The sequence below is a fragment of the Pseudonaja textilis genome, chromosome Z (genome assembly GCF_049901715.1).
Source record: "Pseudonaja textilis isolate UNSWEBS1 chromosome Z, rPseTex1.2, whole genome shotgun sequence".
Taxonomy (NCBI): domain Eukaryota; kingdom Metazoa; phylum Chordata; class Lepidosauria; order Squamata; family Elapidae; genus Pseudonaja; species Pseudonaja textilis.
In genome coordinates this window covers 125,050,245-125,072,555 of record NC_142008.1, presented here as the reverse complement: position 1 = coordinate 125,072,555, position 22,311 = coordinate 125,050,245, and the positions used below count along the sequence as shown (strand labels likewise).

At 51.9% G+C, this 22,311-nt stretch overlaps 1 protein-coding gene across 1 annotated transcript in view; it reads right to left on the bottom strand.

The window, feature by feature from the left end:
• Positions 1–20,722: 20,722 nt before the first annotated feature.
• PPP1R35 (protein phosphatase 1 regulatory subunit 35) overlaps positions 20,723–22,311 on the bottom strand; it is a 2,078-nt gene continuing 489 nt past the window's right edge. The window contains exons 2-4 of the mRNA XM_087917294.1: positions 21,945–22,220; positions 21,138–21,274; positions 20,723–21,031 (exon numbers count right to left, since the gene is read on the bottom strand). Of these exons, the coding sequence (XP_087773420.1) occupies positions 20,855–21,031; positions 21,138–21,274; positions 21,945–22,220 (590 nt within the window). The 3' untranslated portion in view covers positions 20,723–20,854. The remainder of the gene's footprint in view (positions 21,032–21,137; positions 21,275–21,944; positions 22,221–22,311) is intronic.

Here is a 22,311-nt window from a genome sequence, read left to right as displayed (position 1 = left end):
CTTGTCATCCCTTCCTCGCATGCGTTCTTATCTCTCCCTCTCTAGCGTCCACGGCCTCTCCTCCTTTGTCATCCCTTCCATCTTGCCTTTCCTCTTGTCATCCCTTCTCTGCATTCTGCCGCTTCCTCCTGTCATCCCTTCCTCTGCATTCTGCTGTCTTCCTCCTTTGTCATCCCTTCCTCTGCCCTCTCCGTCTTCCTGCTCTCCTCTATCATCCTTCCTCCAATCTGCCTCTCCTCGGCCTCTGTCATCCCTTTCTCTGCATTCTCCTCGCTTCCTCTCTTGTCATCCCTTCATCATCTGCATTCTGCCTATTTCCTCTCTTGTCATCCTCTTCATCTGCTCTGCTAACCCTGCATCATCCTCTCTCCGCTACCTGCTGCCTCCATGCTTCCTCTGCAATCCTTCTCGTCTGCATTTCCTCTAGCCATCCCTCTCTGCATCTCTGCCCTGCTCTCCTCTTGTCATCCCTTCTTCTGCAATCTGCCTGCTCTCCTCTTGTCATCCCTTCCTCTGCAATTCTCCAGCTTTCTCTTGTCATCCCTCGCCATCTGCCTGCTCTTGTCATCCTAGCTTGCTCTGCGTCTCTCCTCATCCCTTCCCTGCATTCTCCTGTTTCCTCATCCCTCTTGCTTAATCTGTCTGTTTTCCTCTTGTCATCCCTTCCTCTGCAGTCTGCCTTCAACTTTGTCACCTCTCTACGTTTCTGCCTGCTTCTCTCTTGTCATCCTTCCTCTGCATTCTGCCTGCTCCTCCTCTGGTCATCCCTTCCTCTGCAATCTGCCCGCTTTCTCTCTTGTCATCCCTTCCATCTGCAAACTGTCTCCCTCCTCATCCTTCTCTGTCCTGCCTGCTTCCTCTCGTCATCCCTTCCTCTGCATTCTGCCTGCTCCCTCTTGTCATCCTCCATCTGCATTCTGCCTGCTTCCTCTGCTCATCCCTCCCCTTCTGACCTGCCTGCTTCCTTGTCATCCCTTCTCTGCACTAGCCTGCTTCCTCTCGGCCATCCCTTCCTCGCAATCCTGTCTGCTTCTGCTCACATCCTCTTGTCATCCTGTCTGCGTCCTGTCTATCCTCATCTCTCTTGTCATCCTTCCTCTGCAATCTGCTGCTTCCTCTGTCTTGTCATCCGTCCCTCTGCATTCTGCCTGCTTCCTCTCTTGTCATCCCTTTTCTCTGCATCCGCCTGCTCTCTCTCTTGTCATCCTTTCTCATTCAGCCTTGCCCGCTCCTTGTCATCCCTTCTCATCTCTGCCTGCTTCCCTTGTCATCCCTTCTGCATTCTGCCTGCTTCTCTCAGTCATCCCTTCTTGCATTCTGCCTGCTCTCTTGTCATCCCTTCCATCTCCAATCGCCTGCTTTCTCTTGTCATCCCTTTCTCTGCATTCTGCCTGCTTCCTCTCTTATCCCTTCCTCTGCATTCGCCTGCTTCCTCTCTTGTCATCCCTTCATCTGCAATCTGCCTTCCTTCGTCACCTCCTCTCTTCCGCCTGCTTCCTCGTCATCCCTTCATCTGCCATTCTGTCTAGCTTCCTCTCTTGTCATCCCTTCCTCTGCATTCTGCCTGCTTCTCTCTTGTCATCCTTTCCTCGCCATTTGCCTGCCTCTCTTGTCATCCTCATCTGCAATCCCCAAGCTTGTCTTGTCATCCCTTCTCTGCATCTGCCTGCTCTCTTGTCATCCCTTCTCTGCATTCTTGCCCGTTTGCTCTCTTGTCATCCTTCATCTGCAATCTGCCCATCTCTCTTGTCATCCCTTCCCTCTGCATTCTGCCTGCTTCTCTCTTGTCATCCCTTTCTCTGCATTCTGCCTTGCTTCCTCTCTTGTCATCCCTTACTCTGCAATCTGCGCCTTTTGCTCACTTGTCGTCCCTTCATCTGCATTCTGCCTCTCCTCTTGTCATCCTTCCTGCGCAATCTCGCATAGCTCTCTCTTGTCATCCCTTCCTCTGCATTCTGCCTGCTTCCTCTCGTCATCCCTTCCTCTGCATTCTGCCGCTTTCCTCTTGTCATCCCTTCTCTGCATCTGCCTGCTTCCTCGTCCGTCCTTCCTCTGCAATCTGCCCTGCTTCCTCTGTTGTCATCCCTTCTCTGCCGATCTGCCTGCTTTCTCTTGTCATCCTTCCTCTGCATTCTGCCTGCTTCCTCTTGTCATCCCTTCCTCTGCCAACTGCTCTGCTTGCTCTTGTCATCCTTCCTCTGCATTCCGCCTGCTTCCTCTTGTCATCCCTTCCTCTGCATTCTGTCCTTGCCCTTCGTCACTGTCACCCTTCCTCTGCCTGCAGTGCTTGCTTCTCTTGTCGTCCCTTCCTCTGCAATCTGCCTCGCTTTCTCTTGTCATCCCTCTCTTGCAATCGTCCGGCTCTCTCCTTCTCTTGTCATCCCTTCCTCTGCAATCTGCCGACGCTTCTCTAAAGTCATCCCTTCCATCTGCAGTCTTCCCCCTGCTTTGGCTCTTGTCATCCCTTCCTCTGCAATCTGCCTGCTCCTCTCTCTTGTCATCCTTCCTCTGCAATCTGCTCCTGCTTCCTCTCTCGTCATCCCTCGCCTCTGCATCTGTAGCTTCTCTCTTGTCATCCTTCCTCTGCAATCTCCTGCTGCTTACTCTCTTGTCATCCCTTCCTCTGCATTCTGCCTGCTTGCTTTCGTCATCCCTTCCTCTGCATTCTGCCTGCTTCCTCTCTTGTCATCCCTTCCTCTGCAATCTGCCTGCTTTCTCTCTTGTCATCCCTTCCTCTGCAATCTGCCTGCTTCCTCTTGTCATCCCTTCCTCTGCATTCTGCCTGCTTCTCTTGTCATCCCTTCCTCTGCATTCTGCCTGCTTCCTCTTGTCATCCCTTCCTCTGCAATCTGCCCTGCCTCTCTTCATCATCCCCTTCCTCTGCATCCCTGCTTCCTCGTCATCCTTCCTCTGCATTCTGCCTGCTCTCTTGTCATCCCTTCCCTCTGCAATCCTTCCTGCATAGCTCCTCTTGTCATCCTTCCTCCTGCATCTCTGCCGCGCTCTCTTGTCATCCTTCCTCTGCGACTGCCTGCTTCCTCTTCCTCTCTTGTCATCCCTTCCTCTGCATATCTGCCTGCTTCCTCTTGTCGTCCTTTCTCTGCCATCTGCCTGCTTACTCTCTCTTGTCATCCCTTTCTCTGCAGTCTGCCCGCTTCCTCTCTTGTCATCCTTTCTCTGCAGTTCTGCTCATGCTTCCTCTCTCTTGTCATCCCTTCATCTGCGATCTTGCCTGCTTCCTCTCATGTCGTCCTTTCATCTGCATTCTGCCTGCTTCACTCTCCTGTCATCCCTTCCTCTGCATTCTGCCAGCTTCCCTCTTGTCATCCGTTCCTCTGCAATCCGGCCGCGCCTCTTGTCATCCCTTTCTCTGCATTCTGCCTGCTTCTCTCTTGTCATCCCCCTTCTCTGCAATCTGTATATTCTTTCTTGTCATCCCTTCCTCTGCTTCTGCTCGCCATCTCTTCATCTCTCTTGTCATCCCTTCCTCTGCATTCTGCCTGCTTCCTCTCTTGTCATCCTTCCTCTGCACCATCTGTTGCTTCCTCTCTTGTCATCCCTTCCATCTGCACCCTGCCGCTGCTCTCTTGTCATCCCTTCTCTGCATCTCTGCCTGCTTCCTCTTGTCATCCTTCCTCTGCAGTCTGCCTGCTTCTCTCTCGTCATCCTTCTCTGCATTCTCAGCCTGCCTCTCTCGTCATCCTTACTCCTGCATTCTGCGCTTCTCTCTTGTCATCCCTTCCTCTGCAGTCTGCCTGCTTCCTCTTGCTCATCCCTTCCTCTGCAATCTGCCTGCTTGTCTCTTGTCATCCCTTCCTCTGCAGTCTGCCATTCTCTCTTGTCATCCTTCCTCTGCAATCTGCCTGCTTTCCTCTCGTCATCCCTTCCTCTGCATTCTGCCTGCTTCCTCTCGTCATCCCTTCCTCTGCATTCTGCCTGCTTCCTCTCTTGTCATCCCTTCCTCTGCAATTCTGCCTGCTTTCTCTCTTGTCATCCTTCCTCTGCAGTCTGCCTGCTTTCTCTCTTGTCATCCCTTCCTCTGCATCTCCTAGCTGCCTCTCTTGTCATCCCTTCCTCTGCATCTGCCTGCTTCCTCTCTTGTCATCCCTTCATCTGCATTCTGCCTGCTTCCTCTCGTCGTCCCTTCCCTCTGCATCCTTGCTCCAGCCGCCTTTCTCTTGTCATCCCTTCCTCTGCATTCTGCGCTGCTCTCTTGTCATCCCTTCCTCTGCGTTCTGCCAACATGCCCTTTTGTCATCCCTTCCTCTGCATTCTGCGCTTCCTCTCTTGTCATCCTTCCTCTGCAGTCTGCCTGCTTTCTCTCTTGTCATCCCTTCCTCTGCATTCTGCCCGCTTCCTCTCTTGTCATCCTTCCTCTCTGCATCTGCCTGCTTGCTCTCTTGTCATCCCTTCCTCTGCATTCTGCCTGCTTCCTCTCTTGTCATCCCTTCCTCTGCCAATCGCCTGCTTCATCTCTTGTCATCCCTTCCTCTGCATTCTGCCGCTCCTTCTTGTCATCCCTTCCTCTGCATTCTGCCTGCTTCCTCCTCTTGTCATCCCTTCCTCTGCATTCTGCCTGCTTCCTATCTCTTGTCGTCCCTTCTCTCTGCAATCTGCCTGCTTCCTCTCTTGTCATCCCTTCCCTCTGCATTCTCTGCCTGCTACTCTCGCGTCATCCCTTCCTCTGCATTCTGCCGCTTCCTCTCTTGTCATCCTTTCCTCTGCATTTGCATGCTTCCCTCTTGTCATCCCTTATCTCTGCATTCTGCCTGCTTCCTCTCTTGTCATCCCTTCCTCTGCATTCTGCCTGCTTCCTCTCGTCATCCCTTCCTCTGCATTCTGCCTCGCTCTTGTCATCCCTTCCTCTGCCAGCTCCTGCTCCCCTCTTGTCATCCCTTCCTCTGCAATCTGCCTGCTTGCTCTTGTCATCCCTTCTTGCATTCCTCCTCTCTTGTCATCCGTCCTCTGCAATCTGCCTGCTTCCTCTCTTGTCATCCCTTCCTCTGCATTCTGCCTGCTTCCTCTCTTGTCATCCCTTCCTCTGCATTCTCCTGCGCTTCTCTCTTGTCATCCCTTCCTCTGCATTCTGCCTGCTTCCTCTCTTGTCATCCCCTTCCTCTGCATTCTGCCTGCTTATCTCTTGTCATCCCTTCCTCTGCAATCTGCCTGCTTCCTCTCTTGTCATCCCTTCCTCTGCAATCTGCCTGCTTCCTCTCTTGTCATCCCTTCCTCTGCATTCTGCCTGCTTCCTCTCTTGTCATCCCTTCCTCTGCATTCTGCCTGCTTCCTCTTGTCATCCCTTCCTCTGCATTCTGCCGCCCCTCTCTTGTCATCCCTTTCTCTGCATTCGCCTGCTTCCTCTTTGTCATCCCTTCCTCTGCATTCGCCTGCTTGCCTCTCTCGTCATCCCTCTCTGCTGCCATCTGCCTTAAGCTCTCTTGTCATCTTCCTCTGCATGCTGCTTCTCTCTTGTCATCCTTCCTCTGCATTCTGCCTGCTCTTCTCTTGTCATCCCTTCCCTCTGCATTCTGCCTGCTTCCTCTCTTGTCATCCCTTCCTCTGCATTCTGCCTGCTTCCTCTCTTGTCATCCCTTCCTCTGCATTCTGCCTGCTTCCTCTCTTGTCATCCCTTCCTCTGCATTCTGCCTGCTTCCTCTCTTGTCAGCCCTTCCTCTGCATTCTGCCTTTTGCTTGTTCTCTTGTCATCCCTTTCCTCTGCATCTGCCTGCTTCTCTTGTCATCCCTTCCTCTGCATTCCTGCCTGCTTCATCTCTTGTCATCCCTTCTCTCTGCAATCTGCCGGCTTGCTCTCTTGTCATCCCTTCCTCTGCATTCTGCCTGCTTGCCCTCTTGTCGTCATCCCTTCCTCTGCATTCTGCCTGCTTCCTCTCTTGTCATCCCTTCCTCTGCAATCTGCCTGCTTCACTTCTTGTCCCTTCCTCTGCCGTCTCTGCCTGCTCTCTTGTCATCCTTCCTCTGCAATCTGCAGCTTGCTCCTGTCATCCCTTCCTCCATCTGCCCTGCTCGCCTGCTCTTGTCATCCTTCCTCTGCAATTCTGCCTGCTTCTCTCTTGTCATCCCTTCCTTTGCATTCTGCCTGCTTCCTCTTGTCATCCCTTCCCTCTCTGCCAGCTGCCTTCTCTTGTCATCCTTTCTCTGCAATCTGCCTGCTACCTCTCTTGTCATCCCTTCCTCTGCCAGTCGCGGTCTGCTTGCTCTCTCTTGTCATCCCTTCCTCTGCATCGCCTGGCTATCCTCTTGTCATCCTTCTCTCTCCCAGTCTGCCTGCTCCTCTCTTGTCATCCCTTCCTCTGCAATCTGCCCTGCTTCTCTCTTGTCATCCCTTCCTCTGCATTCTGCCTGCTTCCTCTCTTGTCATCCCTTCCTCTGCAATCTGCCGCTTCTGCTTTCCTCTTGTCATCCCTTCCTCTGCAATCTGCCTTCGGCTTCCTCTCTTGTCATCCCTTCCTCTGCATTCTGCCTGCTTCTCTCTTGTCATCCTTCCTCTGCCAATCCCTGCCGCTTTCTCTCTTGTCATCCCTTCCTCTGCAATCTGCCTGCTCTCGTCATCCCTTCCTCTGCATTCTGCCTGCTTCCTCTCTTGTCATCCCTTCCTCTGCATTCTGCCTGCTTCCTCTCTTGTCATCCCTTCCTCTGCATTCTGCCTGCTTTCTCTCTTCTCATCCCTTCCTCTGCAATCTGCCAGCTTTCCCCTTCTTGTGTCCCTTCCTCTGCGTTCTGCCTGCTTCCTCTCTTGTCATCCTTCATCTCTGCAACTGCCTGCTTCCTCTCTTGTCATCCTTCTCTCTGCATTCTGTATGCTTCCTCTCTTGTCATCCCTTCTCTGCAATCTGCCAGCTTCCTCTCTTGTCATCCCTTCCTCTGCATTCTGCCTTGCTTCTCTCTTGTCATCCTTTCTCTGCAATCTGCTGCCTTCTCGTCATCCCTTCCTCTGCATTCTGCCTGCTTCCTCTCGTCATCCCTTCATCTGCATTCTGCCTGCTTCCTCTCTTGTCATCCCTTTCATCTGCATTCTGCCTGCTTCCTCTAGTCATCCCTTCCATCTGCATTCCCTGCTTCCTCTCTTGTCATCCCTTCGTCTGCATTCTGCCTAGCTTCCATCTCTTGTCATCTGCTTTCTCCTGCCTTCCTCTGCCCGTATCTCCTTTCTCTCATCATCCCTTCCTTCCTGTCTTCCCTTTGCCTCCCCCTTGTCATCCTTCCTCTGCCAGTCTGTTTTCTCTCTTGTCATCCTTTCTCTGCATTCTGCTTGCTTGCTCTCTTGTCATCCTTGTCTGCCTGCCCATCTTCTTGTCGTCAATCATCCTTCACTCCTCTTGTCACCTCTGTGCTTAGCTCCTCTCTCGTCCCTTCTCGTCTCATTCCTGTCATCCCGCCTCTCTGTCGTCCCTCCTTCTCTGCGTCTCTTCTTTGCAATCTCCTGTCATCCCCCTCTGCATCTCCTTGCCTGCTCCTCAGTCTCCTTCCTCTGCATTCTGCCCTTGGCTTCCACTCTCTTGTCATCCCTTCCTCTGCAATCTGCCTCTTCCTCTCTTGTCATCCTTCCTCTGCATTCCTGCCTGCTTCCTCTCTTGTCATCCCTTTCTCTGCAATCTGCCTGCTGCTTTCTCTTGTCATCCTTCCTCTGCATTTCCTTCATCTCCTTCTCTGCCTGCTTCTCTCTATGTCATCCCTTCCTCTGCAGTCTGCCTGCTTCTCTCTTGTCATCCTTCCTCTGCCAGTCTGCCTGCTTGTCTCTTGTCATCCCTTCTCTGCATCTGCTGCTTCTCCTCTTGTCATCCCTTCCTCTGCAATCTGCCTTAGCTTCCTCTCTTGTCATCACCTTCCTCTGCAATCTGCCTGCTTCTCTCTTGTCATCCTTCCTCTGCATCATCTGCCTCTTCATTGTCATCCTTCTCTCCTGCTACCATCTCCTCTGTATCCCTTCTTTGTCATCCTCATCTGCATCTCCGTCTTCTGCCTCCTGTCATCCCTTCCTCTGCATTCTGCCTGCTTCCTCTCTTGTCATCCTTTCATCTGCATTCTGCCTGCTTCCTCTCGTCATCCCTTTCTCTGCATTCTGCCTGCTTCCTCTCTTGTCATCCCTTCCTCTGCATTCTGCCTGCTTCCTCTCTTGTCATCCCTTCCTCTGCAATCTGCCTGCTTCCTCTCTTGTCATCCCTTCCTCTGCATTCTGCCTGCTTCTCTCTTGTCATCCTTCCTCTGCATTCTGCCTGCTTCCTCTCTGTCATCCCTTCCTCTGCATTCTGCCTAGCTTCCTCTTGTCATCCCTTCCTCTGCATTCCGGCCTGCTTCCCTCTCTTGTCATCCCTTCCTCTGCATTCTGCTCGCTTCCTCTCTTGTCATCCCTTCCTCTGCAATCTGCCCTGCTTCTCTCGTCATCCCTTCTCTGCCAGTCTTCCTGCTTCCTCTTGTCGTCCCCTCCTCTGCCATCTGCTATAGCTCTCTTGTCATCCCTTCCTCTGCAGTCTGCCTGCTTGCTCTCTTGTCATCCCTTCCCTCTGCAGTCTGCCCGCTCTCTCTTGTCATCCTTCCTCTGCAATCTGCCTGCTTTCCCTCTTGTCATCCTTCCTCTGCAATTCTGGCCTGCTTCCTCTCTTGTCATCCCTTCATCTCCAATCTGCTTCCTTGCTCTCTCTTGTCATCCCTTCCTCTGCAATACTGCCGTCTGCTTCCTCTCGTCGTCCCTGTTCTCTCCATTCATCCTGCTTCCCCTCTTGTCTCCTTCCTCTATCCGTCTGCCTGCTAGCTCTCTTGTCATCCCTTTCTCTGCATTCTGCCTGATATCTCTCTTGTCATCCCTTCCTCTGCATTCTGCCCGTCCTCTCTTGTCATCCTTCATCTGCATTCTGTGCATTTCCTTCTCGTCGTCCCTTCTCTGATCTGCCTGCTTCTCTCTTGTCATCCCTTCCTCTGCATTCCTGCCTGCTCTCTTGTCATCCTCCTCTGCATTCTCTGCGGCTTCCTCTCTTGTCATCCCTTCCTCTGCAGTCTGCCCTGCTTCACTCTCTTGTCATCCCTTCCTCTTGCATTCTGCCTGCTTCTCTCTTGTCATCCTTTCTCTGCATTTCTGCCTCTCTCCCTCTCTTGTCATCCCTTCCTCTGCCGTTCATATCTGCTCTCTCTCGTCATCCCTTCATCTGCATTCTGCCTGTGCCCTCTCTTGTCGTCCTTTCCTCTGCGAATCGTCTGCACTCTCATCATCCTCCCCTTTCTCCCTTCTCTGTCTCCCTGCTTGTGCTCTCATGTCGTCCTTCTCTGCTACTGCTGTTCTGCGTTTCATCTTGTCATCCTTCCTTCCGTATATGCTTCCTCTCTTGTCATCCTCCCTCTGCGATCTGCGCTTCTCTCACTCGTATCCCTTTCTCTGCGCATATCTGCCTGCTTCATCTCTTGTCATCCCTTCATCTGCATTCTGCCTGCTTCCTCTCTTGTCATCCTTTCATCTGCATTCTGCCTCAAGCTTCCTCTCTTGTCATCCCTTCCTCTCTGCAATCTCTGCCTGCTACTCTCTTGTCATCCCTTCCTCTGCATTCTCCTGCTTCTCTCTTGTCATCCCTTCCCTCTGCATCTGCCCTGCTCCTCTCTTGTCATCCTTCCTCTGCAATCTGCTCTGCTTCCTCTCTTGTCATCCTTTCATCTGCATTCTGCCTGCTTCCTCTCATCATCCCTTCCTCTGCATTCTGCCTGCTTCCTCTCTTGTCATCCCTTCCTCTGCATTCTGCCTGCTTCCTCTCTTGTCATCCCTTCCTCTACCAGTCTGCCTGCTTTCTCTCTTGTCATCCTTCCTCTTGCCGTCCTCCTCTCTTGTCATCCCTTCCTCTGCATTCTGCCTGCTTCCTCTCTTGTCATCCCTTCGTCTGCGCATTCCGCTGCGCTCCTCTTGTCATCCCTTCTATCTGCAATCTGCCTGCACTCACTCTTGTCATCCTTTCTCTGCATCCTGCTGTTCCTCCTGTCATCCCTTCCTCTGCATTCTTGCGTCGCTCCTCTCTTGTCATCCTTCCTCTGCATTCTGCCTGCTTTCTCTCTTGTCATCCCTTCCTCTGCCATTCTGCCTGCTTCTCTCTTGTCATCCTTTCTCTGCGATCACCCTGCCTGGTTCTCTCTTGTCATCCTTCCTCTGCATTCTGCCTGCTTCCTCCTTGTCATCCCTTCCTCTGCACAACCTGCCTGCTGCTCTCTTGTCATCCCTTTCTCTGCAATCTGCCTGCTTCCTCTCTTGTCATCCCTTTCTCTGCATTCTGCCTGCTTTCTCTTGTCATCCCTTCCTCTGCAATCTGCCTAACTTACTCTCCTGTCATCCCTTCCTCTGCATTCTGCCTGCTCTCTCTTGTCGTCCGCTTCCTCTGCCATTCTGCCAGCTCTCTGTCGTCCCTTCCCTCTGCCTGCTTCCTCTCTTGTCATCCCTTCCTCTGCATCTCTTCCCTGCCTTGCTCTCTTGTCGTCCCTTCCTCTGCATCTTGCCTGCTTCTCTCTTGTCATCCTTCCTCTGCAACTGCCTGCTTGCTCTCTTGTCGTCCTTCACTCTGCGTTCTGCCTGTTCTCTCTTGTCATCCTTTCTCTGCATTCTGCATGATGCTTCCTCTTGTCATCCTTTCCTCTGCAATCTGCCTCTCTCTTGTCATCCCTTCCTCTGCATTCTGCCTGCTTCCTCTTGTCATCCCTTCCTCTGCATTCTGCCGCTTCTCTCTTCTCATCCTTCTCGCATTCTGCCCGCTTCCTCTTGTCATCCCTTCTCTGCCATTCTGCCTAGCTTCTCCTCTCTTTGTCATCCTTCCTCTGCATTCTGCCTGCTTCATCTTGTCATCCCTTCCTCTGCAATCTGCGCTTTCTCTCTTGTCATCCCTTCCTCTGCATTCCTGCATGCTCATCTCTTGTCATCCCTTCCTCTCTGCAATTCTCGCTTGCTTCTCTTGTCATCCCTTCCTCTGCAATCTGCCTGCTTTCTCTCTTGTCATCCCTTCCTCTGCAATCTGCAGCCTCTCTTGTCATCCTTCCTCTGCAATCTACCTGCTTGCCTCTCTTGTCATCCCTTCCTCTGCAAACTGCCTGCTTCCTCTTGTCGTCCTTTTCTCTGCAATCTGCCTGCTTCTCTTGTCATCCCTTCCTCTGCGTTCTGCCTGCTTCCTCTCTTGTCATCCCTTCCATTTCTCCAGCATCGCTCTCTTGTCGTCCCTTCCTCTGCATCTGCTGCTGGCTTCCTCTGGTCATCCCTTCTCTCTGCATTCTGGCCCTGCTTCTCTCTTGTCATCCTTCGCTCATCTGCCTGCATAGCCTCTCTCTTCGTCATCCTTCCTCTGCGCATTCTGCCTCTGCTCTCTTGTCATCCTTCCTCTGCATTCTGCCTGCCTGCCCTTGTCATCATACCCTCTGCAGTCCTGCCTTCCGCTCTTGCTCATCCTTCCTCCGTGAATCTGCCGCTTCTCTCTCGTCATCCCTTCCTCTGCAATCTGCCTGCTTGCTCTCTTGTCATCCCTTCCTCTGCAATCTGCCTGCTTCCTCTTGTCATCCCTTCCTCTGCATTCTGCCTGGCCTCTCTTGTCATCCCTATCCTCTGCTCCTGCCTTAGCTTCCAACTTGTCATCCCTTCCCCTCTGCATTCTTCCTGCTTACACTCTCTTGTCATCCCTTCCTCTTGCAGTCGCCTGCTCTCTTGTCATCCCTTCCTCTGCAATCTGCCTGCTATCCTCTCTTGGCATCCCCTTTCTCTGCAATCAGCTTCTTACTCTCTGTCGTCCCTTCCTCTGCATCTGCCGCTCTACTCTCTTGTCATCCCCTCTGCCGTCTGCCAACGTCCTTCTTGTCATCCTCCTCTGATCTCCTGTCTGCTTCTCTCTTGTCATCCCCTCCTCTGCAATCTCCTGCTTCGTCTCTTGTCATGCTTCCTCTGCAATCTGCGTCTTGCATCTCTTGTCGTCCCTTCTCCTGCCTGCCTGCCCACTCTCTTGTCATCCCTTCCTCTGCATTCTGCCTGTTCTCTCTTGTCATCCCTTCCTCTGCAATCTGCCAGCCACATCTATTGTCATCCTTCTCTGCATTCCGCCCCCTCCCTCTGTGTCGTCCCTTCGTCTGCATTCTGCCCTTCCTCTCTTCTCGTCCCTTCATCTGCATTCTGCCTGCTTCCATCTCTTGTCATCCCTTCCTCTGTATTCCTGTCTGCTTCCTCTCTTGTCATCCCTTCCTCTGCATTCTGCATTGCTCCTCCGTGTCATCCCTTCCTCTGCATTCCTGCTAGCTATCTCCCTTGTCGTCCCCTTCACTCGCAGTCTGTATAGCTCCTCTCGTCGTCCCTTTACTCTGCGTTCTGCCTTAGCATCCTCTCGTCATCCCTTCCTCTGCGTTCATGCTCTCTCTTGTCGTCCCTTAATCTGCAGTTCTTTGCTTGCTCTCTCGATCGTCGCTTCTCTGCAAGTTCTCTATAGCTGCTTCTCTCTTGTCATCCTTCGTCTGCGCCAGCCCATCTCTTGTCGTCCTTTCCTCTGCAATCCTGCCCTGCTTCCTCTCTAGTCATCCTTCCTCTGCAATCTGCCGCTTCCTCTCTTGTCATCCTTCTCTGCAGTCTGCCTGCTTCTCCGTCATCGCCTTCTCGCATTCCTGCTCTGCCTCTCTAGTCACCCCCTGCACGCCTGCTTCCTCTTGTCGTCCCTTCCTCTGCAAGTCTCTGCCTGCTTTCTCTCTTGTCCATCCCCTCGCATTCTGCCATCACTTTCTCTCTTGTCGTCGCTTTCTCTCCATTCTGCCCTGCTTCCTCTCTTGTCATCCCTTCTATCTGCAATACTGCCTGCTTCCTCTTGTCATCCCTTCACTCTGCGCAGTCTGCACTCCTTTCTTGTCATCCATCCAGCTTTCTCTGCAGTTCTGCCTGGCTTCACTCTCTTGTCGTCCCTTCCTCTGCAATCTGCCTGCCTCTCTTGTCATCCCTTTCTCTCGTCTGCCGTACTCTCTTGTCATCCTTCTCTGCATTCCGCATATTGCTTCTCGTCATCCGCCAATCCTCGCAATCTACATGGCTTTCCTCTCTTGTCATCCCTTCATCTGCGTTCTATTGCTTCCTCTCTTGTCATCCCTTCCCTCTGCAGTCTGCCTACTGCTCTTGTCGTCCCTTCCTCTGCATCTTCACGCTTACTCTCCTTTGTCATCCCTTTCCTCTGCGTTCTGCCTTCTCTCTGTCATCCCTTCCTCTGCAATCTGCCTGCTGTCCTCTTTCATCCCTTCCTCTGCAATCTGCCTGCTTCCTCCTTGTCATCCCTTCCTCTGCAATCTGCCCGCTTCCTCTCTTGTCATCCCTTCCTCTGCAATCTGCCTGCTTCCCTCTTGTCATCCCTTCCTCTGCATTCTGCCTGCTTCCTCTCGTCATCCCTTCTGCTCTGCTAGTCCTCTCTCTATCATCCCTTCCTCTGCAATCTGCCTGCTTTCTCTAAATCATCCCTTCCTCTGCATTCTGCCTGCTTTCTCTTGTCATCCTTCCTCTGCAACTGCGCTGCTTCTCTCTTGTCATCCCTTCCTCTGCAATCTGCTCACTTCCTCTTGTCATCCCTTCCTCTGCCATCTGCCTTCTGCTTAATCTTTGTCATCCCTTTCTGTGCAATCTGATCGCTAACTCTCGTCATCCCTTCCTCTGCAATCTGCCGCTGCTCTTGTCATCCCTTCCTCTGCAATCTGCCTTCTGCTTCTCCTCTTGTCATCCCTTCCTCTGCAATCTGCCTTCTGCTTACTCTGTCCCTCTGCATTCTGCCTGCTTCCTCTCTTGTCATCCTTCCTCTGCAATCTGCAATCTGCTTACTCTCTTGTCATCCCTTCCTCTGAATCTGCCTGCTTTCTCTCTTGTCATCCCTTTCTCTGCAACTGCCTGCTTACCTGTCATCCCTTCCTCTGCAATCTGCTTTCTGCTTACTCTCTTGTCATCCCTTCCTCTGCAATCTGCCGCCTGCTTACGTCATCCCTTCCTCTGCAATCTGCTCTGCTTCCTCTCTTGTCATCCCTCCTCTGAGTCTGCCTGCTTTCTCTCCTCGCCATCCCTTTCTCCAATCTGCCCTGCTTACCGCATCCCTTCCTCTGCAATCTGCCTCGCTTCTCTCTTGTCATCCCCTTCCTCTGCAATCTGCCTGCTTACTCGTCATCCCTTCCTCTGCAATCTGCTCGCTTGCTCTCTTGTTATCCCCTTCCTCTGCAATCTGCCCGCTTGCTTTCGTCATCCCTTCCTCTGCAATCTCTGCTCTCCTACTTCTCTCTTGTCATCCCTTCCTCTGCGTAATCTGCTTCTGCTTACTCCTCTGTCATCCCTTCCTCTGCATTCTGCCCGCTCTCTTGTCATCCCTTCCTCTGCGTTCTCGTCTGCTTCTCCTCTTGTCATCCCTACGTATATTGACTACACCAAGGTTTATGAGATAAATATAAACCATCTTGAAGTTTATAACTCTTGTAACCCTACAAACTGCAATGAATTAGCTATCAAGCGCGGTTACAACTGCCAAAAGGCACCAACGAATCCAACCTTCCTGTTCTCTTCTGCTCTTCTCAGTTCTGCCACCTGTCTGATCGCCCGCTCGCCTCCCTTTGTTGGCACTGCGCTGGATAATCGCTTCTGCTGAAAGAAAGGCTATTTTCTTGGTGACTGATATCCCGAGGTACTCAGTGTTTCTAAGAAAGGCATCGGAGGAGAAGATATCTCACCAAGCTAGATAAGAACATAGTAGACTGACTAGTTAATGGACTAAGTTACTGATGGATATATTTCAGACCGACATATGGACGTACTGACAATGCTTAAACTCTGAATGGATTAAACAACTATTTACTACTAATCTTGCCTCATGTGTTTTTATCGTCTTGTGGCCAGCTTCCTCCATTTGGCTGCCTGGCTTGACTGCTGCTGCACACTCCTTGGGGTTTGTCCCAAACACTAACAATCCCCCTCTGTCAATCTTGCCTGCTTCCTCTCTCGTCATCCCTTTCTCTCTGCAATCTGCTCTCCTCTCTTGTCAATCCCTTCCTCTGCAATCTGCCTGCTTCCTCTTATCATCCCTTTTCTGCTGCCAATCTGCCTGCCTTCTCTCCCTCATCCCTTCCTCTGCCATCTGCCCTACTCTCTTGTCATCCCTTCCTCTGCAATCTGCCTGCTTTGTCTCCTTGTCATCCCTCTCGTCTCTGCTTCCTCTCTGCCTGCTTCCTCTCATCATACCTTCCTCTGCATTCTGCCTGCTTCCTCTCTTGTCATCCCTTCCTCTGCATTCTGCCTGCTTCCTCTCTTGTCATCCCTTCCTCTGCCATCTGCCTTCTGCTTACTCTTTTGTCATCCTTCCTCTGCATTCTGCCTGCTTCTTCTCTTGTCATCCCTTCCTCTGCAATCTGCCTTCTGCTTACTCTCTTGTCATCCCTTCCTCTGCAATCTGCCTGCTTCCTCTCTTGTCATCCCTTCCTCTGCATTCTGCCTGCTTCCTCTCTTGTCATCCCTTCCTCTGCCATCTGCCTTCTGCTTACTCTTTTGTCATCCCTTCCTCTGCAATCTGCCTTCTGCTTACTCTCGTCATCCGTTCCTCTGCATTCTGCCTGCTTCTTCTCTTGTCATCCCTTCCTCTGCAATCTGCCTGCTTACTCTCTTGTCATCCCTTTCTCTGCATTCTGCCTGCTTTCTCTCTTGTCATCCCTTTCTCTGCATTCTGCCTGCTTCCTCTCTTGTCATCCCTTCATCTGCAATCTGCCTGCTTCCTCTCGTCATCCCTTTCTCTGCCATCTGCCCGCTTTCTCTCTTGTCATCCCTTCTTCTGCAATCTCCCTGCTTCCCCTCGTCATCCCTTCCTCTGCATTCTGCCTGCTTCCTCTCGTCATCCCTTCCTCTGCAATCTGCCTGCTTTCTCTCGTCATCCCTTCCTCTGCATTCTGCCTGCTTCCTCTTGTCATCCCTTCCTTTGCAAACTGCCTGCTTCCTCTCGTCACCTCTTCCTCTGCAATCTGCTCACTTCCTCTTGTCATCCCTTCCTCTGCCATCTGCCTTCTGCTTAATCTTTTGTCATCCCTTTCTGTGCAATCTGCTCGCTTACTCTCGTCATCCCTTCCTCTGCAATCTGCCCGCTTGCTTTCGTCATCCCTTCCTCTGCAATCTGCCTTCTGCTTACTCTCTTGTCATCCCTTCCTCTGCAATCTGCCTTCTGCTTACTCTCGTCATCCCTTCCTCTGCATTCTGCCTGCTTCCTCTCTTGTCATCCCTTCCTCTGCAATCTGCCTGCTTACTCTCTTGTCATCCCTTCCTCTGCAATCTGCCTGCTTTCTCTCTTGTCATCCCTTTCTCTGCAATCTGCCTGCTTACTCGTCATCCCTTCCTCTGCAATCTGCCTTCTGCTTACTCTCTTGTCATCCCTTCCTCTGCAATCTGCCTTCTGCTTACTCTCGTCATCCCTTCCTCTGCAATCTGCCTGCTTCCTCTCTTGTCATCCCTTCCTCTGCAATCTGCCTGCTTTCTCTCTCGTCATCCCTTTCTCTGCAATCTGCCTGCTTACTCGTCATCCCTTCCTCTGCAATCTGCTCGCTTGCTCTCTTGTCATCCCTTCCTCTGCAATCTGCCTGCTTACTCTCTTGTCATCCCTTCCTCTGCAATCTGCCTGCTTACTCTCTTGTCATCCCTTCCTCTGCAATCTGCCCGCTTGCTTTCGTCATCCCTTCCTCTGCAATCTGCCTTCTGCTTACTCTCTTGTCATCCCTTCCTCTGCAATCTGCCTTCTGCTTACTCTCGTCATCCCTTCCTCTGCATTCTGCCTGCTTCCTCTCTTGTCATCCCTTCCTCTGCATTCTGCCTGCTTCCTCTCTTGTCATCCCTGTTGGGTATATTGATACACCAACTAGGTTTGGGTGAATAAATATATAAACCAAGGTTTAAGTGTTTGTAACTTTAAGCACCAAACTGCAATGTAATTAGCTAATTAAGGGTGCGGTTACAAACTGCAATAAAAGGCAGTAAGAGAAACGTAACTCTCTTCCTGTTCTCTTCCTGCCTGCTGCTTACTCCTGTTTGAGACGTCTGCTTGTTACTGCTTGTTGGCTACTGTGCTGGATACCGTTTCTGCTGAAAGAAAGGACTATTTTCTTGGTGAGCTGATATCCTGTGAATACTCAGCGTTGCCTTCAAGAGAAAGGTATCGGGAGGAGAAGATATCTCAACAAGCAGATAAGAACATAGTACTGACTAGTTAATGGACTAAGTTACTGGATGGATATATTTGTGAATGACATATGGACTGATTGACAATGCTTAAACTCTGAATGGATTAAACAACTATTTAAAACTACAAACAGTTTTTGTCTCCAGTGTGTGTATACTCTTGGGCCCAGCCTCTCTCATTTGGCTGCCTGGCTTGACTGCTGCTGCACACTGCTTGGGGGTTTGTCCCCAAACACTAACAATCCCTTCCTCTGCAATCTGCCTTCTGCTTCCTCTCTCGTCATCCCTTTCTCTGCAATCTGCTCGCTTCCTCTCTTGTCATCCCTTCCTCTGCAATCTGCCTGCTTCCTCTCTTATCATCCCTTTCTCTGCAATCTGCCTGCTTACTCCTCATCCCTTCCTCTGCCATCTGCTCGCCACTCTCTTGTCATCACTTCCTCTGCAATCTGCCTGCTTTGTCTCTTGTCATCCCTTCATCTGCAAATTGCCTGCTTTCTCTCATCATACCTTCCTCTGCATTCTGCCTGCTTCCTCTCTTGTCATCCCTTCCTCTGCATTCTGCCTGCTTCCTCTCTTGTCATCCTTCCTCTGCCATCTGCCTTCTGCTTACTCTTTTGTCATCCCTTCCTCTGCATTCTGCCTGCTTCTTCTCTTGTCATCCCTTCCTCTGCAATCTGCCTTCTGCTTACTCTCTTGTCATCCCTTCCTCTGCAATCTGCCTGCTTCTCTCTTGTGTCGCCCTTCCTCTGCATTCTGCCTGCTTCCTCTCTTGTCATCCCTTCCTCTGCCATCTGCCTTCTGCTTACTCTTTTGTCATCCTTCCTCTGCAATCTGCCTTCTGCTTACTCTCGCATCCGTTCCTCTGCATTCTGCCTGCTTCTTCTCTTGTCATCCTTCCTCTGCAATCTGCCTGCTTACTCTCTTGTCATCCCTTTCTCTGCATTCTGCCTGCTTTCTCTCTTGTCATCCCTTTCTCTGCATTCTGCCTGCTTCCTCTCTTGTCATCCCTTCATCTGCAATCTGCCTGCTTCCTCTCGTCATCCTTTCTCTGCCATCTGCCCGCTTTCTCTCTTGTCATCCTTCTTCTGCAATCTCCTGCTTCCCTCGTCATCCCTTCCTCTGCATTCTGCCTGCTTCCTCTCATCATCATCCCTTCCTCTTAGCAATCTGCCTGCTTTCTCGTCATCCCTTCCTCTGCATTCTGCCTGCTTCCTCTTGTCATCCCTTCCTCTGCAAACTGCCTGCTTCCTCTCGAATCACCTCTTCCTCTGCAATCTGCTTCCTCTTGTCATCCCTTCCTCTGCCATCTGCCTTTCTAGCCCAATCTTTTGTCATCCTTTCTGTGCAATCTGATCGCCACTCTCGTCATCCACTTTCCCTTCTGCAATCTGCCCGCTTTTTTCGGCTATCCCTTCCTCTACAATCTGCCTTCTGCTTACTCTCTTGTCATCCCTTTCCTCTGCAATCTGCCATTCTGCTTACTCTCGTCATCCTTCCTCTGCATTCTGCCTGCTTCCTCTTGTCATCCCTTCCTCTGCAATCTGCCTGCTTACTCTCTTGTCATCCCTTCCTCTGCAATCTGCCTGCTTTCTCTCTTGTCATCCCTTTCTCTGCAGAATCTGCCTGCTTACTGCGTCATCCCTTCCTCTGCAATCTGCCTTCTGCTTACTCTCTTGTCATCCTTCCTCTGCAATCTGCCTTCTGCTTACTCCTTCCCTCATCCCTTCCTCTGCAATCTGCCTGCTTCCTCTTGTCATCCCTTCCTCTGCAATCTGCCTGCTTTCTCTCTCGTCATCCCTTTCTCTGCAATCTGCCTGCTTACCTCGTCATCCCTTCCTCTGCAATCTGCTCGCTTGCTCTCTTGTCATCCCTTCCTCTGCAATCTGCCTGCCTCTCTTGTCATCCTTCCTCTGCAATCTGCCTGCTTTACTCTCTTGTCATCCTTCCTCTGCAATCTGCCCGCTTGCTTTGCGTCATCCTTCCTCTGCAATCTGCCTTCTACTTACTCTCTTGTCATCCCTTCCTCTGCAATCTGCCTTCTGCTTACTCTCGTCATCCCTTCCTCTGCATTCTGCCTGCTTCCTCTCTTGTCATCCTTCCTCTGCATTCTGCCTGCTTCCTCTCTTGTCATCCTGTTGGGTATATTGATACACTAACTAGGTTTGGAGTGAATAAAATATATAAACCAAGGTTTAAGTGTTTTGTAACTTTAAGCACCAAACTGCAATGTAATTAGCTAATTAAGGGTGCGGTTACAAACTGCAATAAAAGGCAGTAAGAAAGCGTAACTCTCTTCCTGTTCTCTTCCTGCCTGCTGCTTACTCCTGTTTGAGACGCATCTGCTTGTTACTGCTTGTTGGCTACTGTGCTGGATACCGTTTCTGCTGAAAGAAAGGACTATTTTCTTGGTGAGCTGATATCCTGTGAATACTCAGCGTTGCCTTCAAGAAAAGGTATCGGGAGGAGAAGATATCTCAACAAGCAGATAAGAACATAGTACTGACTAGTTAATGGACTAAGTTACTGGATGGATATATTTGTGAATGACATATGGACTGATTGACAATGCTTAAACTCTGAATGGATTAAACAACTATTTAAAACTACAAACAGTTTTTGTCTCCAGTGTGTGTATACTCTTGGGCCCAGCCTCTCTCATTTGGCTGCCTGGCTTGACTGCTGCTGCACACTGCTTGGGGTTTGTCCCCAAACACTAACAATCCCTTCCTCTGCAATCTGCCTTCTGCTTCCTCTCTCGTCATCCTTTCTCTGCAATCTGCTCGCTTCCTCTCTTGTCATCCCTTCCTCTGCAATCTGCCTGCTTCCTCTCTTATCATCCCTTTCTCTGCAATCTGCCTGCTTACTCCTCATCCCTTCCTCTGCCATCTGCTCGCTTACTCTCTTGTCATCCCTTCCTCTGCAATCTGCCTGCTTCCTCTCTTGTCATCCCTTCCTCTGCAATCTGCCTGCTTCCTCTCTTGTCATCCCTTCCTCTGCAATCTGCCGGCTTTCTCTCTTGTCATCCCTTCCTCTGCCATCTGCCTGCTTTCTCTCTTATCATCCCTTTCTCTGCAATCTGCCTGCTTACTCCTCATCCCTTCCTCTGCCATCTGCTCGCTTACTCTCTTGTCATCCCTTCCTCTGCAATCTGCCTGCTTCCTCTCGTCATCCCTTCCTCTGCATTCTGCCCGCTTACTCTCTTGTCATCCTTCCTCTGCAACCTGCCTGCTTCCTCTCTTGTCATCCCTTCCTCTGCAATCTGCCAGCTTTCTCTCTTGTCATCCCTTCCTCTGCAATCTGCCTCCTTACTCTTTTGTAATCTTTTTCCCTGCAATCTGCTCGCTTACTCTCTTGTCATCCCTTCCTCTGCAATCTGCCGGCTTTCTCTCTTGTCATCCCTTCCTCTGCAATCTGCCTCCTTACTCTTTTGTAATCTTTTTCTCTGCAGTCCGCCTGCTTGCTTGTCATCCCTTTCTCTTCAAGTTCAAGTTATAATTGCCAAATAGCGAAGCAAAAACACACAAAAAGAACCACACAATGCGCTGGCAGTTAAAGAGTTTATGTAGAGACGGCCACTCTGTGTGTTTTTGTGTGTGTGATTGTGTGCGTGCGTGCGCAGAGATGCTTGTGTGTCAAGAACCAGCAGTCTTCCGTGCCCAGCACCCGCTTCCAGCCTCAGCTGGCCCACTGCTGCAGCTTCCGGTGCATGAGGAAAGTGGTGTCTGGGGGGCGCTTCTGGGCCTGGAGCTTCATGGGGGGCAGCCCCCCCACCTCCAAGGCGGGGGTCTCTGTGAACAGCTCCCCCGGCCGGTAAAAGGCCATCAGGTCGGGTCCTTTCTTGGCGGCCGCCTCCTGCAACAAGAAGACCGGTTTGGCGGATCGCGGGCAAAGCACCCGCTGCTGCCTGCAAACCCCGCCCCCCCCCCCCATGGGCCCATCGGTAGGGCCCCTCTCCCACCTTTCTGTCCCCGGGGGCGGGGTGATACTGGACGAGGGCGAGTCTCTCCTGCACGGCGGAGTTGAGCACTTGGTCAGCCGGCACCTGCAGGCTGATGAGGCCCCGGTAGAGTTGCTGCTCCCGCGGGATGTTCAGCCCTGGAAGAGAAGAACGGGGAGCGTGGGTGAAGCCCCATCCCTGGAGAGGATTCCCCCTTTAAAAACCTCCCCAAGGTGTTGAGGGCTGCCCCTCCGCCCCATGAATGGGACGGAGACCCTCTGCCCGAATACTTTTAGAGCTTACAACAGTTCGTTTAGTGACCAAAGTTAGAAGGGCCCTTGGGTTAAAAACGGGATTCCATGTGGTTTTTCAAACTTGCGAACAAAATTTTGTCAACTTCTCTCGAAGTGAGTAATAGGGGAAGCCGGATTCGCTTAGCAACTGGGTGCGACTCACTTAACAAGCCCAGGGACTCGCTGAACAACCATGGCAAGAAAAGGTGGCGCCTTAGGCCAAAACGCATTTTCGGGGACATCTCGCTTTGCGAGACAAAATCGTGGGTGCAAAGGCGAACGTGGGGAGAAGAGGGCGTGTAATCCTTCAGCCCGATGCGTAGGGCTGCCCAGGCACCCAGACTGGCAAGGCCCAGAGCACCCGGTGGCTGGGCATTATGGGCATGAGAGTCTCCCTCACTCCTAGTCAGTGAGGGTTGCTGCCATCAGGCCCCACTGAGGCCCCGGTCCCTCTCTTCCCCCCACCACCACAGAAAAAGGCCCTGCAGAATGCCTTGCTGGGTTCCCCTCCCCCGAGAGGCCCCTCCCCGCTCACCCTCGCCCACGCAAGCTTCCGCGGTGCACCGGGCCACGAAGGAGCGCTGCACCAGTTGCTCTGCTGCCTGCCGGGCGTCGAAGGGCTGCTTGCGCGTGGCCCGCACCTCCGCCTCCAGGGCCAGGCTGCTGTGGGGCAGCGGAGCCCCCAGCTGGTGGGGGGCAGTATTGGCTCCCCGGGGCTCCTTCCTCACCGTGCGGGAAACTCCCTGGGGGTCCCCAGGGGGCCGGCAACTCCCGGTTGCTTCTCTCTCTGCTCGACCGTCCCAAAGCGGACCTGCAGCGGGGAGGGGTGGAGAGAGAGAGAGAGAGAGAGAGAGAAAACACCCGGGTGTTCTCCAAGGGAAGCCCCAGCCCGGCTTTTCTCC